Source organism: Lygodium microphyllum, chromosome 13, assembly GCF_053477565.2.
Source record: "Lygodium microphyllum isolate KBCC chromosome 13, Lygodium_microphyllum_v1.1.10, whole genome shotgun sequence".
NCBI lineage: Eukaryota > Viridiplantae > Streptophyta > Polypodiopsida > Schizaeales > Lygodiaceae > Lygodium > Lygodium microphyllum.
In genome coordinates, this window is record NC_141147.1 from 140036785 (window position 1) to 140052644 (window position 15860).

Below are 15860 nucleotides of genomic sequence, written 5' to 3' on the forward strand. Positions count from 1 at the left end.
GAGGCCAGGGACCAAAGAGTCCTCTTAGGAGCCAGTCACAGAGTTTTTTGGAGGGAAATTGCCTTTAAAGCTGTCTGGTTTTGGGAGATGTCATATAGTCTACGTAAACTGAGTAAAGCAAATTTGGCCAAGATCAAGGGCCATATCAAATGGCCATAATTATATGTAATGCTTCATATTTATTAATTCGAGTTTATCTTCTCGAGTCTAGGTTAAATTTAAAGGTTGGACTTGCTACAAAGAATAGCTAAGAACTACGCTGTTCTACTTAGGTATTCATATTTCATGCGCATTATGAAAAAAGCTAAGGGTTCAGCTCCCACTTAGAATAGCTAATAACCAAGCTCTTCTACTCAGGTATTCATATTTCAATCGCACTGTTAAAAAAGCTAAGGATTCAGCTCCGACTTACTAACGGTGAGCAGCAGAATAACTCTCATTCATTCGTAAGAATTAAGCGGAACGACGACCTTCTCTCTCCAATTGCTGTCGTGGGTGCCGCTGCTGCAAGCGGGATGGTGGGAGTGACTGCGATGACCGCTGTCAGCACTAACAATGCAGAAAACAAAGCCTCGCGCGATGGGGATGACGCAGAGAAGCTTCCTCCGTCTTTTGCCGACCTGGGCGTCTGCGAGCAACTGTGCGATGCCTGCAACGCTCTTGGATGGACCCAACCCACACGCATCCAAGTGGAAGCCTTGCCTCTTGCTCTCGAAGGTGCCCGTATTTCAAAGCTGTATACACGTCGGAATCTATCTCCGGAAACTGTAATGCAAGTAGCACAAGAATACCAATAGCCCGTAAGGCAATTTCTAGGAACCCCGATGAATCAATAGACAATGCCACCACTACGAAGTATGAATAATTTCGTTAATCTCGAGAAGATTAAGCATGGCCCTCATCTCGTGTAGTCGTGTTTTTGTTATCATGGTGATGAGAGTCCTTGCACTTATAAAAACATCACAGTTGTTCTGTATTGTTCTAATGGACTTTCGAAAATTGATCATCGAAACAAAGATTCCACATTTATATAGCCGATTGTTTCATGCAATTGTTGATCTTTTTGTGAAGCCAACTGAAAATGGAAAACATTCCAGGCAGAGATTTGATTGGATTGGCACAGACTGGTTCTGGAAAAACAGGAGCTTTCGCTCTCCCCATTATTCAGGCATTGTTAGAACATCCACAACCACTTTTTGCATGTGTTCTTTCTCCCACAAGGTACATTTGTGAATTTAAAGCTATGGCTGTGATCTCTGTAAAGAATTACTTCTTTTTTATGCCAGTGCAGAGACTTTGTGTTCTATTAGTTTTAGTTGTTTGGACTCTCAAGAGCATATGGGGAAGTAATGCAAGCAAAATTTTAAAGTAAACATCTGTATCAGGGAGCTTGCAATACAAATCTCTGAGCAATTTGAAGCCTTGGGATCTGGCATTGGCTTAAAGTGTACAGTGGTAAGTTTGATTTGGGCACACAGATTTCATATCTAGTTCTATATGTACTACAATAGCTCTGTAATTGCTATCTTTCTTGTCAGATACAAAGAGTTACACCCAGGTTTCTGTAAGACAGTGGTTTTGGCCTCACATGGTTCCCTTTCAGGTAGTTGGTGGTGTTGACATGATGGCTCAAGCTATCTCGTTGGCCAAAAGACCACATGTTGTGGTATGTATTTTGGTAGCGATGACTTTTCAAGGGTTTGACCACTTTACAGCAAAGGTATAAGAGACATGATCTTTCATGTAGGTAGGAACCCCTGGAAGATTGGTTGATCATTTGACCAACACGAAGGGTTTTAGTTTACGGTCTTTGAAATATTTGGTAAGTATCTTCTCTCTCGTGGTAGTACATCTACTGGTTACTCGATCAAATTTGTTGTACAGAAAATTTATGAATGTCTTGTACAGTAGTATTATTTGTCTCAATATTTACATTTTACACTTTTGCTAATGCAAGTGCACACAGGAGATTTGTACATCTCATCCATGCCTTGGTGTTTGGGTAAAATTTCACATAGAGACATGTTATGTAGGATATTCTTTTAGGAGCCAGAAGATCTAAAGTGATGATGAATACCTAGTTAAAATAGTGTCTTATTCAAATAGTAGGCTAACTTATCAAGGGGCATGCTTGAGATTTAAGTTTTGTTCATGTGATAATGGTAGGAATGATGGTGTGTATCTTCCCTTGCTTCCTTGAGCTTTGCAAGACTTTTGATAGGCTATGACATCTATGGGATCTAACCACTTCATTGCAATATTCCCAAGCTGTTCGTATGAGCAACTGTACTGTGTGCAGGGGAAGTGACCTTCTGAACCTACTTTCTTAACTAACTTTGAAATCAGATATATGGAAGGGCTAGTTTCGTGCTTCTCTTGGTACCTTTGCAAAGTCTCTTCTGGGTTCTCTTTCTCTTCTTGTGGTAGAAGCTCAGGGGGAATGAGATGTTTTATTACCTTCTACAAATTTGCATCATGGTTGTGTAGGTCTCCTTCAGCTCAGGGTCTTCCTCTTCATTTGTAGAGCATTCTTCTGACTCCCCTATATCAAATTTTAGTAGCTCAGGCATGTCAATAGGTGGTGTAATGACAGTTGGTGGCTCTAAAGTGATGGAAGAGGTTAACATGGGTGTGTTGGGTTGTATGAGACTTGCAGCTTTCAGCTCATGCTTCTCATATCCCTTCTTTCTTAGGTGGCGAGATAGGTGTAAAGAAACACCCTAACACAAAAACTCAATTGTATGACAAAGCATAAACTGATAATAGAACATAGTCAAGGTTAGGGTAACTTAGAGACAATGAACACAATGAATAATGAAATGAATGAATCTGACTAGAATATAATGCTCATGCAGCAAACACAGTATTGCAGTGAATGAATACCGACCGTTGAACTCCACGTCTTGAGGGTTAAGGAAGAGAGTATGACTTGGAGAGTGTGTTGTGCTCTTGATGGATCCCGAAATGTAGCAAGGCAGTCTTCAAAGGTATCTGGCAGCAGCAAACACAGCAGTGGATGCTGGATTAGAGTGTTAGACATGTAGGAGTAGAAAACTGCAATTGCAGATTCTGATGATGATGTGGCAGCCAGAGGAAGGTCTGAAACTGCAAAATGCAGCTGCAGAAGATGGTGACCAGGCTAAGCGGCAGCACCAACAGCAAAACACAGGCAGCAATGTGGTCCCGTTCTTTGGTGTGTAGACTGCAGCTGCCAGGATGACCAGCAAGTAGACGATGGCTGGAAACAGTCCGAATCAGTAGTGGATGGATGGGCAACAAGTGCCTAATGATAGAGGGGTGATGATGGAAAAATCCAATTGAGATATCCTTTGCAAATGGGGTGTGGATAGTGAAACAAAGACAACATTGAGTTGAATGGAGGGTAGTCTGTCTATTTATAGAAAGTTTGGGGCCTCCCAAATTAGGTTTGCATGTGAGGCATAAAAGCTCTGTAGGACTGCGTTTCTTTTTAATAAAAGGTTTTAATTAATTAATTATTTCAAGTTTTGGGGCTGCTTTAATAAAGTTAACTTTAATAAAGCTAATCCATTTTTAGCTCAACACCCCCTCTCAAACCCAAATCTAGAACTAGAAAAGAATTGCAAACAAGCACACGCCCATTTTCATTTCTTTTATTCTAAGGCATCTCACCCTAAAGCAACTAGGACATCGGGCAGTGGGTACACTTGCCCAATGACCTATCAATAATACAAAGGTGATGGTAATCTTACCAAGGGAGCTCAAGTGTTCACCTCAGAGAGGCTAGAGCATCGGATAAAGGGTGCACGTCGGCTGCCTAGTGGCCTACTAAGTCCTGCAAAGGTGGATAGTTTTTGGCCTATTGATTATCCGTGTCCCAAAGAGAGTAGAAAAAGCGATGGTCAACCCCAAGCAAAACAAACAAGCTATCCCTACCACTATTGGGTGTTGATGACAAGGAAAAGTGGAATTGTGGGGAGTATATGGTAGATGCAAAAAAGATAGTTGGAAGTAAACTAGGTGAGTTAAGGAAGCTAAGCAAGCAAAGCAAGCAAGGGAGGTCGCCCTTGGAGATTGCCATATGAAATGTTGCAAATATTGTGGATCTAGAGTTGAGCACTCTAAAAACCAGATACATACGTATAAATACATGTTTTACAAGAACAACGTGCTGATGCATTGGAGTTATGTAAGAGGCAATGCAAGTGTTCATGCTCATGCAAAATGCGATGCTACGATGCCACTTGGACAGTGCCTTGCAGGGGAATTCTTCACTTGACTAAGTGCACTTTTACAATCATGGTTATCTTGATGATACAGATGATGATACCAAGTATAAAATAAATACATAATGTCTAAATCAATTTGTAAACACCACCTTGTTACCATCAAGAGAAAAGCCATCCCCTCTCAAAGTGGAAGGGAAAGTTGGAGGGAGTCGCCCTCCACCCGTTAGTTTGAAGTAGTAGGGAAGGATATAGCCAAGCTGATCCTAGGAAGTATGTACATGTTGATTAGCTTCTTAACAACGCCAAAACATGCTTATTTAATGAAAAACACAAAAACGATGTGCGGTTGGAGAGAGGTTCAGTGAAACCCTAATTTGGAGGGTCCATCCACATCTATAAATAGATAGGCTACCCCCATTTAGTCTTCATTCTTTTGTGTAAGTTTCTCACTCTACCGTGTAAGTTTCAATCATCAGCCACCTACCATCTGTTGTCTAGCCATCACCAATTGTAACCCATCACTATCTAGCCCTAGGTGGCTTGTTTCCAGCCATCGTCTTGCTATTTGGAGGTCTCCATTTGCTGCGTCATCGTAGCACTTGATCAGCCTATGTTTTTAACATTTGGTGCTAGGTGATAGATTGCTACCATGTCTCCCACCAAGTGACTACTGCAATACTTGCGTTTTTGCTGTCTAGTAAGCCGTCTACATTAGAAAACACTTCTCCTATTGTCTCTTGATAGTTCTTTGCCTTGGGTGAGGGTGAGTAGTTTTCAGCCTTATTTGGTGGCACATTGCTATGCCTACTAGATATTAGCCTTCGATTGTTGTGTTTTGGTGACTAGCTTGCTGTTCTTCATTATTCAACACTCTCTTATCTCCGACAGGTGGTTACAGCACTTGGGATCCGTCTCCGGCAGATTTCACTCTGACACCATTGCTCTGCCCTTGGACACTTTGTACACTCGTCATTCATTTACAATTTTTATTTACTTCAGAGTTGTGTTCTTTCTCTCTCTTGCTTGTGTTTGTTTTTATGTTTGAGTTTTGAGTTTTGCTTTTAGAGTTAGAGTTTTGCATGTTTGTGTTCGTATCGTTGTGTCTTTGTTGTGGTTGTACACTGTGTTTTCTTAGTGCAAATCCTAGCAGCTACTCCATAGTTTTCTTCACATAGTATTAGAGCCGCGTGCTCTTATAAAGAGTATCTTGTGGATATTGTGGAGTGCTAGGTTTTGTACAAGGCACATGAATGACATGTAACCGAATCACAATGTCTTGGTCACCTTCTTGTCGGGACTTCATGATGTCTTATCAGGCTTCTCCAACATTGGAGGCCTTGAGGAGGTACTATGGATTTGGTGAGAAAGACAACACCCCACCTTTACCTTCACCTTTACCTTTTTTGGTTTTTCCTATTCTAGATTTCAATCTCGTGTTCGAGGAGGAGTTTCAAGAGTACTTGCGTATCACGTATAGTTGAACTTACACCCCTCCTACCAGCTTTGCTACTCCATCCGGACCGGTTGGTGAGATTGGCCACCTCTTCGATCATGGAGGACACTCCACATTTGTGACGATTGGCGATCTATCTTCATCATCTCAACTAGGACTAGTGTTAGGTTCGTATAATCCCTTTGAGTCATATGAATTAAAACCCTCTCCTATTTCTTCTTTTGGTGTGCGCAGGATCCAGATGATTTTTTGTATGTAAACTTCAATAGAGAGGGTTCTCGAAGGAGATGTTCTTTATCAAGTATATCTAATCTTCTGTTTCATTTGAGTATGTAAGTCACTCTTCTCAAATTCCTTCCATCCCACCCTCTTCTAGCGCACACCTCTATTTCCTCTTTTCTTAATTCCAAAACCTTGGATTACACTCCACATCTGCTTTTGGCGCACTTGGTAGGCCACTGGGTAGCCGATGAGTACCCTTTGTCCAATGCCCTGTCCTCTTTGGGGTGACTACTTGGACTCCCTTGGTAAGCTAACCATTGCCTTTGTAGTCTTGGTAGGCCACTAGGCAGCCACCATGCACCCTTTGTCCGATGTGCTGATTGCTTAGGGGTGGGACGCCTTGGGCAAAACTAGGTTGGCTTTCCTTTCTAGCCTTGTTTTGGGCTGGAGAGGGGTGTTGAGCTAAAAGAATGCATTACATGTTGATTAGCCTCTTAAACAGCCCCAAAACATGCTTATGTAATGAAAAATGCAAAAACAGTGCGCGCTTTGAGAGAGTTTCAGTGAAACCCTAATTTGGGAGGGTGTCACGAGGACGCGAAAATTTGATGCTTTGCTTATGTTTAATTGACATTTGATTAAAGGATTAATCAAATGTGCAATTAAAAGATGCACATGTGTTGTACATGTGAGGTGGAAGCTACTTTTTCACAGTTGGAAGGTCAAGGACCCTGTGAAAAAAATGGGTGTCAAAGGCAAAAGTTGTAACAAGTTACACTTGTTAGATTCTAGGTGAATTTTGGCGTTAGTTTGTCCCTAGGACCATTAATTGGCCATTAAGTGTCAGTGATGACACTAGGGACTAGGCATTAATTAATGGATTAATGCTTGTCCAAGGGTCAATTAATGCATGGGACCACTTTGGGTTGCAAATGGCCTAGCCAATTAATTTTTGGATGGGCAAGGTCAATTTTCTGGGCATGGATTAAGGGCTGAATTAATTTCCAGAATTAATTAATTCTTAAAATTAATTAAATGGCTGGAAACGGCTGAAAATGGATTAAGAAAGCTGCCACTTGGCAAAACTTTCCCATGCAAGTGGGGTTCTAGTTTTCTTGAGTTGAGGTAGAATTTTGTGAAGTGAGAGAAAAAACAGTCCTTGCTTTTGGGAATTAAAGTAGCTCCTGCTTTTGGGATTACAGTACTCCTTACTTGAGGGGAGGAAAGCCAAAAAAGGGCAAATCCTCCAGCGCACACATATGCACCCTTGTTTCATTGTTTGAATAGATGTGCCATTGCCTTGTGTGAGGCTTTTTGGTTTTGATATGTTTAATGCACTTCAATGCATTACTTGAACAGTTGTTGGCTTTACCATGTTCTTAGGTTCTTGATGAGGCAGATAGGCTATTAAGCATGGATTTTGAACATGAAATTGATGAGATCCTGAAAGTTATACCAAAAGAAAGGAAGACCTTTCTGTTTTCTGCAACCATGACAAACAAGGTATGTGGATGGTTCTGCCTATGTTCTGTTTGGTTGTTTTTGCTATTTATGTGAGGCCCTGGTGCGGTATTTATCCTGCTTTTATTGTTTTGTTGATTTGCTGTTGTAGAGCTGTTCTTATGTCCAGTCTTGGTGCAAATAAAAAAATATTTTCTGATGAAACAATTCATGGCAAGCTGTTATGACAAGCCTGAGTGGTTTTATAGTATTGAGCTGTTAATGTTCAGCTAAAAGCAGTGCATCCAGAGAGGCTCTCATTTGTTTCAAAAACATCCCCGTGTTCTGGACTCAACTGGACATCTTTATTGTTTTCAATTATTACAAAAGTCTGCAACACTGGTTGGATTTGACCATTTCTGGTCTATGGCACAGGTAGCAAAGTTACAGCGTGCTTGTCTCAAAAATCCTGCAAAGGTATGTGGCATAAGCTTGTAGAAGTTTTCTTAATGCGCACATTTCTTTGTCCTGCTAATTGGCTGGATGATTGTGATTTTGTCTCCCTTGTTAGGGATAGGTTGTGAGAAGCTTGTTCATTTAATAAGTACTTTTTCCATCCTGCCTTTAAGATGGTCATTTTTGAATTTACCCTCTCCCCCCCTTTTCAGGTCGAGGTTTCTTCAAAATATATGACTGTCGATACCCTTAAGCAGCAATACATGTTTGTGCCTGCAAAAGACAAGGTCTAAGTAGATGCCACAGTGACTTTTTAAATTAACATTTGTAAATTACTGTTTGCTCATTCCACCTTACATGTTGTCTACAGGATTGCGCTCTGGTGTTTTTACTCCATGAATTGGCTGGAAGTACAATGATGGTTTTCACACGGACTTGTGAGTGCACTAGAAAACTTTCTATAATGCTACGAAATCTGGGACATGATGCTATTCCAATCAGTGGTCAGATGAGCCAGGTAATCGTGTAATCATATCTGTGTTTGCTCTAAAACATGTTTGCATTGATCTATTTGCTGATGGGTTTCTTTTTGTTTTTGGGACAGCCTAAAAGACTGGGTGCACTAAACAAGTTCAAGGCTGGAGATCGCAGCATTTTAATATGTACAGATGTGGCAAGCAGGGGACTGGATATTCCTTCTGTTGATGTTGTTATCAATTATGATATACCCATGAATTCAAAGGTATAGTGGATTGGGAATAGGAAGCAACTGTTATTTACATCAAAGTCTTCACTAACAACCTTCTAGTGGCTGCTCTCTGTACTGTGGACCTGGAAAGGGTTCCCGTTCTGTGATCAACGCAGCTGATTTTAGAATTTAGTGGGAGGATGTTTTTTGATCTTGAGGATATGCTTGTCTTGGTGCTCACTGCTAATGAATATCAACGGGTCTAGCTGGAGGGCCTGTATTATGATGGCATGCTGGTCCTTGGATGCTCCAACATGGAGATTTTTTACATAAAATTGGAGGCTCATTTGTTTGGATTTTAAGCTACTCAAAGTCCTGGAAGGTTTTGACAGACTGGATATCAAGCAGCACTTCTGGCCTTTCTTTCCTTGCTTATTGCAGTATCTGTATCCTGGTTTGTAACTGTTATGATGTTGGCAGGAGTCTAGTAGGTCTAGTCAAAAGGTGTATTGGGTTTGTGGATAATGCGATCAAAGGACAAGTCAATAAAGGATAGAAGCAGAAATTTGTAGTTAGGCTGGCATGTTTTAAGTTGCCCTTAGTAAGTTTTCATAAATTTAACAGCATGTGCTTTTAGTAGTGATTGGTGTTCTGTGGTGCTGATTCATTCGATTTTATGTTATGTTCTTTTTAGGACTACATCCATAGAGTTGGACGAACTGCCCGTGCCGGCAGATCAGGGCGAGCTATTTCAATTTTGACGCAGTATGACATTGAGCTTTATCAAAGAATTGAGCAGCTCATAGGTTGGTACTGTGGAAGCATTAGTCTTTTGCTGGCTGCAAGCACATCTTCATTCAACATCTGAAAAGCTGGCTTCAAATTTGATGTAGAGAAGAAGCTACCAGCATTTCCATTTGAGGAGGAAGAGATGAAATTGTTTTCAGAGCGTGTAGCAGAGGCACAGAGACTTGCTACAATGGTTGGGTTATCTTGTTTGTGTAAACTTATGTTACTGTTAAGGTGGCATTTTACTTTCGTTTTACAGAATGTTCTTACAGCATCTTTACTCAATGCAGAAAATGAGAGAAAAAGATCATGACAGGAAGCACAAGAAGAGGAGGGGTGGGAATGATGATAATGATGACCATGGTGACATGAAAGGGCACAAGAAAAAGAAGTCCCAGAAGTTCTCTCATTGAAGTGGTTGCGGAAAACAGATAGTCATTTACCATACATTCATGCCAGACTTCAAAGGTATGATTATTATGATCATAAGGTTCATAAGAAGGGCATATCTATGATACATGTGTAAATTTACTATTTTCTTGAAGATTTGCAAACCTGATTTTAGCAGGAGGGTGTCCTTGTGTGGTCTAGTCAGCAATGGTGTCAATGGCTGACCTGTTAGTATTGGGAAGCTGAGAAATTTTGACTGCTAGAGATTCATCTCTTACTCTTGCCAGTATATCTGTCTGGCTTTGGTAAATTATTCTAAAAGAGGTATGGTTGAATGCTGTTGTACTGACGGAGTTGGTAGGTATGGTAGGATTTTAATGGGAGTTTGAATCTGCCCTCTTCTGTCTTTGCTGGAAAAGGCATTTCAGGAGAGGTCCATGACATATTTTCGATTTTGTGTACAGTCCACAAGATTTTTGGAAACTATCAAGTAATGAGAGGGTTAAACATATAGGTGGGCTTAAACATAGGAGCTCTGTATAAGACATCACATGCCCAACCTCATTTAGTGGACTCTCACATGTACATGATTGGCAGTGCTTCATATGTTTATTACTAAGATCATGTATAAATTGTTACTTCTTGTACCCAAACCTTAAATATATGTTATTTCGCTTCCCCAAGCCTTAGAAAGGGCATCCTATGGGTCTCAAATTATTCTAGAAGATTACGTGGTTGACATTGAGAATTTGTGTAACCTTAGATAATGGAAAAGGTACCCGTCAAACTACTTTAAGAGATTACATGGTTAACAATGAGAAATAGTGCAATTCCAGATTATTGTGTTCACTATTGGAGGGAACGATGCAGATTTCTCTGTAGGAATTGTAGTTACTAGAAAAGGTGGCATCAAATGTATCGTCGAGTAAATCGAAAAACAAGCATCGAATCGAGCAGGTAGAGGGATACGTAAAGGACAGAAATGGAAGGAGGCTTTGAATGCATATCATGTAGCATCTATAAAATCCACATCATACAGCATCTATAAAATCACTAGAGTCGCGTGCATTCGCGCATGTATTTATCAAATCTTTAGAGACATGCGCATTTGAGCATGTGGCACCCAGTAGCTTGTTTGTGGTTGCATTCCATCAAAGTTTTATTTGCCAAGTAAATTTTCAAGGGAATGTGTGATGTCCGAAATTGAGCATAGCCAGTCTTTATGTGTGAGGTGAGTAGACACTGTGTATTGACATAAGCTAGAGTTTGCTACATCTCTTAGTTTTCCATAGGAATTCTATGGCTAACATCTCTTAGTTTTCTGTAGGAGTTCTATGGCTATGCAAATGAAAAAGTTGCATAGTGTTTAAAACAATTTATTATTATGAAGCTTGCAAGCTAAGTGGAAATGTGTGGAAATTCATGACTGTTCAAATCATGATCTAGTTAAGACACTTATTAATAACATTGGAGGGAGGTTCCAATGATTCTTCATAGGCAATAGTCCTTCACATTTCCCACCATCAGCATATTGTTGTGCTACCCCAATAACAATGAGCATATATTCACTCTTAACTTATTTGTTAGCATTGCCTATAGCCTATGCTTATTACAATGGTACAAGTTGTAGAATAAGTTCATTTTAGAGTGAAGTGAAGTTAAATTATTTTTATTTTGTGTAATTACATTTACTTTTTAGTTTTCACATAAGTTTTCTCAAGATTATGCATGTGGATCAATCTAAAACTCACATGCAATGTGGACGTAGATTGTTCTTGAAATGCTTAACAAGAGAGAAGAAGGCATGCTTTGCCTTTGGTTGCATTGAACACTCCTCCTTGATGGATGTTTGGCAATTTTTCCCCTATAACTTCTTTCTTAGTCCTCCCTATAACATTCACATTTAAAAAAAGAAAACTTTATGAAAAGTTTTCCCTTCTTTTCAAGCTAAAATTGATGGTAGTTGCGATAGTAACAAAGTCTTGTTGGGAGCTTGTATAAAGCTGCTCAACTAGAATTAAGTATATGATTACATCTCAAAATTGTATCGTTTTGCATCAAAATATAGTTCAATGGATGAAGGCCTTCTGAATCCTTGGGTATTAAAACTTACAATGGGAAAAATAATCGTATTTATTTATAACAAAAAGATGAATCAAACATGTTTGTTTCACCACCATCTTAGATTATTACTTTCATCACAAATGCTAGATCAGAGTATCTTGTAGAATAGCAATCAATGTTCAATACAAAGCCATCACAAACGAAATTGAGAATATAACAGGTAGTCATCATGAGCATAATAATTATAATTATGTGCAGGTGATGAGAGGGGATGATTTTTTAGTAGAATGATATATTGTCAGTTTTAGGCAGACTCTTTAGCACATATCAATCATCAACACCTAGGTGCTAACTCTTGTAGGTGGTCAAAGGTAGCCTTATACACATCATGTTTATGTGATATGTGCACATATGCAATGAGCTGGTCTATTGTTCTAGCTTTATGTCCAATTTTTTTTTTTAATGGCATCATGGAGTAATGGGATTGAACAATGATTCACTATCATGCATTTTTTCTTTAAAATAATGGGCTACCATGTATGTGTTATTGTTGTCCACCCACCAAGGTATCCATCTTCATGTCTTATTTTTTGAATGCATGCATTTACCTTGAGCGATGCATTATAGCATACAAATATCAAAAATGTGTTCAAAAGCTAAAAAGGTCTTACAAACATTACATACCTTGGGATATGTTAAAATGTAGAAAGGTTGTACGAACATTACATTCCTTGAGCTATGTATCACACATGCTAAAAACTAGAAAACTTATAAAACATTATCCACACCAAGCCATTTCTTTTGCTAGGTGGTGATCAAACATGTTTTAAAAGCTACAAAGGTTCTTATAGGTAATTAAACAAGATTAATCAAGCTTAGGAGATTCAGATTAAGAGGAGGGATGGGTTTGCGGTGTCATAAAATCTCATAAAAAATTAGCAAGTTTTTCATGATTATCAATACAACAACAAATGTTTGAGTGTCTTGAAGTGCTTAAATAAGAAATGCATGCAAATCAGGCTTCCTATAAAGTCCCATAGGTGGCGTTGAAACAAAGCATTGTTAGTTTGCAAGGTCAATGTTGAACAAGCTTTGAGGGTGTTTATGAGGAAAGCTAGGTGCTCTTGCTAGCCATAGATTTGGGTATAACAAAGTGACTTACTTGGAGAGTCATCCATAGATGGATGCATATTAATTTGTGCTATCCCTACTCTCAAATGGGTCACCTACCTCTCACATAGATTACTTGTACTTTAGCTTCGAGCTCTCTAAACTCTTCTCTGTCCATATCCTACAACACAAAGAGAGCTTTCTTTACCATGCATGCAAATAGGGGAACTAACAATAACTTCTAGGTTGCTCACAAATGATGCACATGTGGTTCAACTATCCTTGCATGCAAGTAAACGTTTCTCTTGATTCCTCAATCCATCTATTCCACTCCAAGTTAGCCTCTCTCTCTCTCTCTCTCTCTCTCTCTCTCTCTCTCTCTCTCTCTCTCTCTCTCTCTCTCTCTCTAGCTCCCTACTATGGAGGCAGGAGGAGAAGAAGAAAAGAGATAAAGGCTCATACAATTCCAGATATAGGAATGAGCTTTGTCATTGATTGCATGCAGGCCTTTGTGGCTTATGTATGCGATTTCTAATAAGGCTAGTTACACACTATCTTGGATGGGTGGGGTAGTGGGAAATTTATTCATGTCTTTGTTTACACAGAGAGCACACTCAAAATTGACATCTACATGAGGCTGACCCATTGGTTAGGGGTTAAAGAGTGGGGATTGGCTGCAATTCAAAGCTTAGGTTAGTCATGCTTATGTTTTTGAATAAAGGTACTTGTCATTTTCTACCTTAGGTGGGGTTGTGTGCTTGGTTGGGGGGGGGGGGGGGGTTTGATTTCCCTTGTCAGAATTTTTCCATCACCCGAGAAAAGTGGGTGCAATCACAAACTAAAATCTTAGAAATATACACTTTCATTTGGCACACTACCTTGGCCATTTGGAGTAGTGTATAAACCAGCCTAATTACTATGCATGACCATCATAGAATTTCAGTATGTAACCAACAACCCCAGATAAATTCTTGGCTCAAAGAGGAGCTCAACAACGGGGCTTGGATAGATGTTGGGCTAAATGCACAACAGTTGGGACATTGGATGGAATTCTATTGTTTCAAAAGTTAGATTGCAGACCTTGGATCTTACCCTCGCATAAGATGTAGCATTGTTTCAAAAGTTAGAGGGACTTTGGTTCTTGTCAATGCAACACATTGAACAAAACAACAAATCATATACAAGCTAACCAGGGATAGGTGTATAAAAATTTTAATGTTTTATCGCTTTTGATTTGAAGGTGAGTGTTAGCAATCTCCTTTGAATTGCTATAGGATTCGACTTGCATAGCTTGGTTTAACTAGTGAGTTGGGTTAGTAGGGAGATCAATAGCTTCAGGCTTAGGATTTGGAGGCTCAAGCACATTGCCTTCTACTACAGTCTTTGGGTTAGCTCAAGTTTTATGCTCATGGCTCTGCTTTATGTCATTTGATGAAGATTTGTTCTACATGGTAGTAGAAGCAGAGGAAAGATGAGGTTTGGTGCCACTCAACATCCTTGGACTAAACCATTCATAGAAATTAGAATTGTACTGCAATGAGCATGGGCATCAATAAGTCATGGGTCTCAAGTAAGGTAGAATATATATCTAATGACATCAACCATTATGTTGCTTTGTCCCACGACTTGCAATATGTAGCTTTATCTTTGAAATGAGTTTGTCACACAAGGGATCTATTTTGACAAGATTAGAATTGTTGACATTGTGGACAGTCGCAAGCACTCTTAGAGATATATTGGCTACATATGTCGAATCATGCATGGAAGTGTAGAGTGCCTTTCTTTGCTCAACAATAATCATTAGACAATTGCCATAGCTTGTAGCTAGACCTTGACTAGAAAACCGTTTTCATTCAAACTTAGTTCATCCTTCTTCTTTATGTACTAGTGTTGCCACTTTCTCCTTGCTTGCCTTGATCCCTAGTGTGGAATATGGGAATTAAGCAATGCTTCTCCTGCTCTACCTTGGTCACGTGCTTTATGATTTCTCCCACAAATTTTGGATAACACCAATAGATGTGTGGTCGCTCTAACCATGTTAAAGGCCTTTCTAATAGATTTCTCATCCTCAATAGTTTGTATTGGCATGAACATATGCATGAGCGAGTGATCACATTATGTCCACAAATTCCTTTTGATGCTTAGCCTCCACTTGATCTTCTTATGGTATTGATGTACCCAAATTATCCAAAAGACATTGCTTAGGCTTCAAGTCTACATCGGGTTTGGGTCGAGAAAAACAAGTTTTGTGAACCATCAAATTCATCATTGTGCTCTTTGGGCTAGATTTCATCTTCTATTGTCAGGATAAAGCACTAGAGGCTTGTTTTACAACTAAACTGATAGTCTTGGTCATAGCCAAAGGCTATGATTTTGTAGCTTCCACATTGAGATTGGAAGTAGTAACTTTTGATTTAGTGGATTGGTCAATCATGACAGTCAAAGAAGACAATGCACTTGGATCAGTGGATTGATTGGAAATAGTATTGGTCTTGGAATTTCCAGATTTGTTTTTGACAATGCTCTTAGAGGAAGGTCGTCAATCTTTTGACATTTTCTTAGCTTTCCCTTGTGGATCCCTTTTCTTTGATTGAGGAACTACACTAGGATATTGCTGTTGGGATTTTTGTTTGGATTTAGGTGACAAAGATTCTTTTGTTTGGGGGGCATGGGTTGGGAGGATGGACCAACAACCATGGTGGGTTGTTGCTTGTCACACTTGAGGGCTCTATCTTCTCCTTCTTTGGACTTTTTGTTTCAATGTGAACAACATTATTAGGAAGTGGTTGCTCAATCTTCTCCTCTTAACTCACAAATTTCTTTGCAGATTAGCAATTGTCTCAAGCAGTTGCTCTTGTGAAATTGCGAGGTCTAGTGCCACAAGAACTAACTGTTCAGTTACTAACTTATCCATTTTTCTCTCCTTAAGCATATTTTCCCTTAACCTAGATTTGTGTTTAGGTCCCTCTCTTTTGCTTTGATTTTGTTAGGACTTGGGCTATGGTAAATGGAGGTGATTGTGTAGGTAGTTTCAGCAACC

At 39.5% G+C, this 15860-nt stretch overlaps 1 protein-coding gene across 2 annotated transcripts; it reads left to right on the forward strand.

Moving 5' to 3' along the window:
• Positions 1–343: 343 nt before the first annotated feature.
• Positions 344–10335, forward strand: LOC148027274 (DEA(D/H)-box RNA helicase family protein). 2 transcript variants are annotated; one of them, XR_015692966.1, is made up of 14 exons: positions 344–717; positions 1098–1221; positions 1386–1455; positions 1604–1666; positions 1748–1822; positions 7267–7386; positions 7759–7800; positions 7992–8066; positions 8150–8296; positions 8384–8521; positions 9162–9273; positions 9361–9449; positions 9547–9724; positions 9825–10335. XR_015692966.1 is itself a non-coding variant. In XM_087691849.1 (13 exons), exons 1-13 carry the CDS (start codon positions 516–518, stop codon positions 9667–9669), a joined length of 1380 nt encoding a protein of 459 aa, XP_087547975.1. In that variant the 5' UTR covers positions 345–515; the 3' UTR covers positions 9670–10334. The 2 variants fall into 2 exon arrangements, 1 of the variants encoding a protein (XP_087547975.1); XM_087691849.1 differs by having other exon boundaries at positions 345–717; positions 9547–10334.
• The last annotated feature ends 5525 nt before the right edge of the window (positions 10336–15860 follow it).

Coding starts and splice junctions, on each gene's coding strand:
- LOC148027274 (XM_087691849.1), top strand. CDS start 516: ATGGTGGGAGTGACTGCGATGACCGCTGTCAGCACTAACAATGCAGAA. Junction 718..1,097: donor CTTGCCTCTTGCTCTCGAAG/GTGCCCGTATTT, acceptor AAAACATTCCAG/GCAGAGATTTGATTGGATTG. Junction 9,274..9,360: donor AAGAATTGAGCAGCTCATAG/GTTGGTACTGTG, acceptor AATTTGATGTAG/AGAAGAAGCTACCAGCATTT.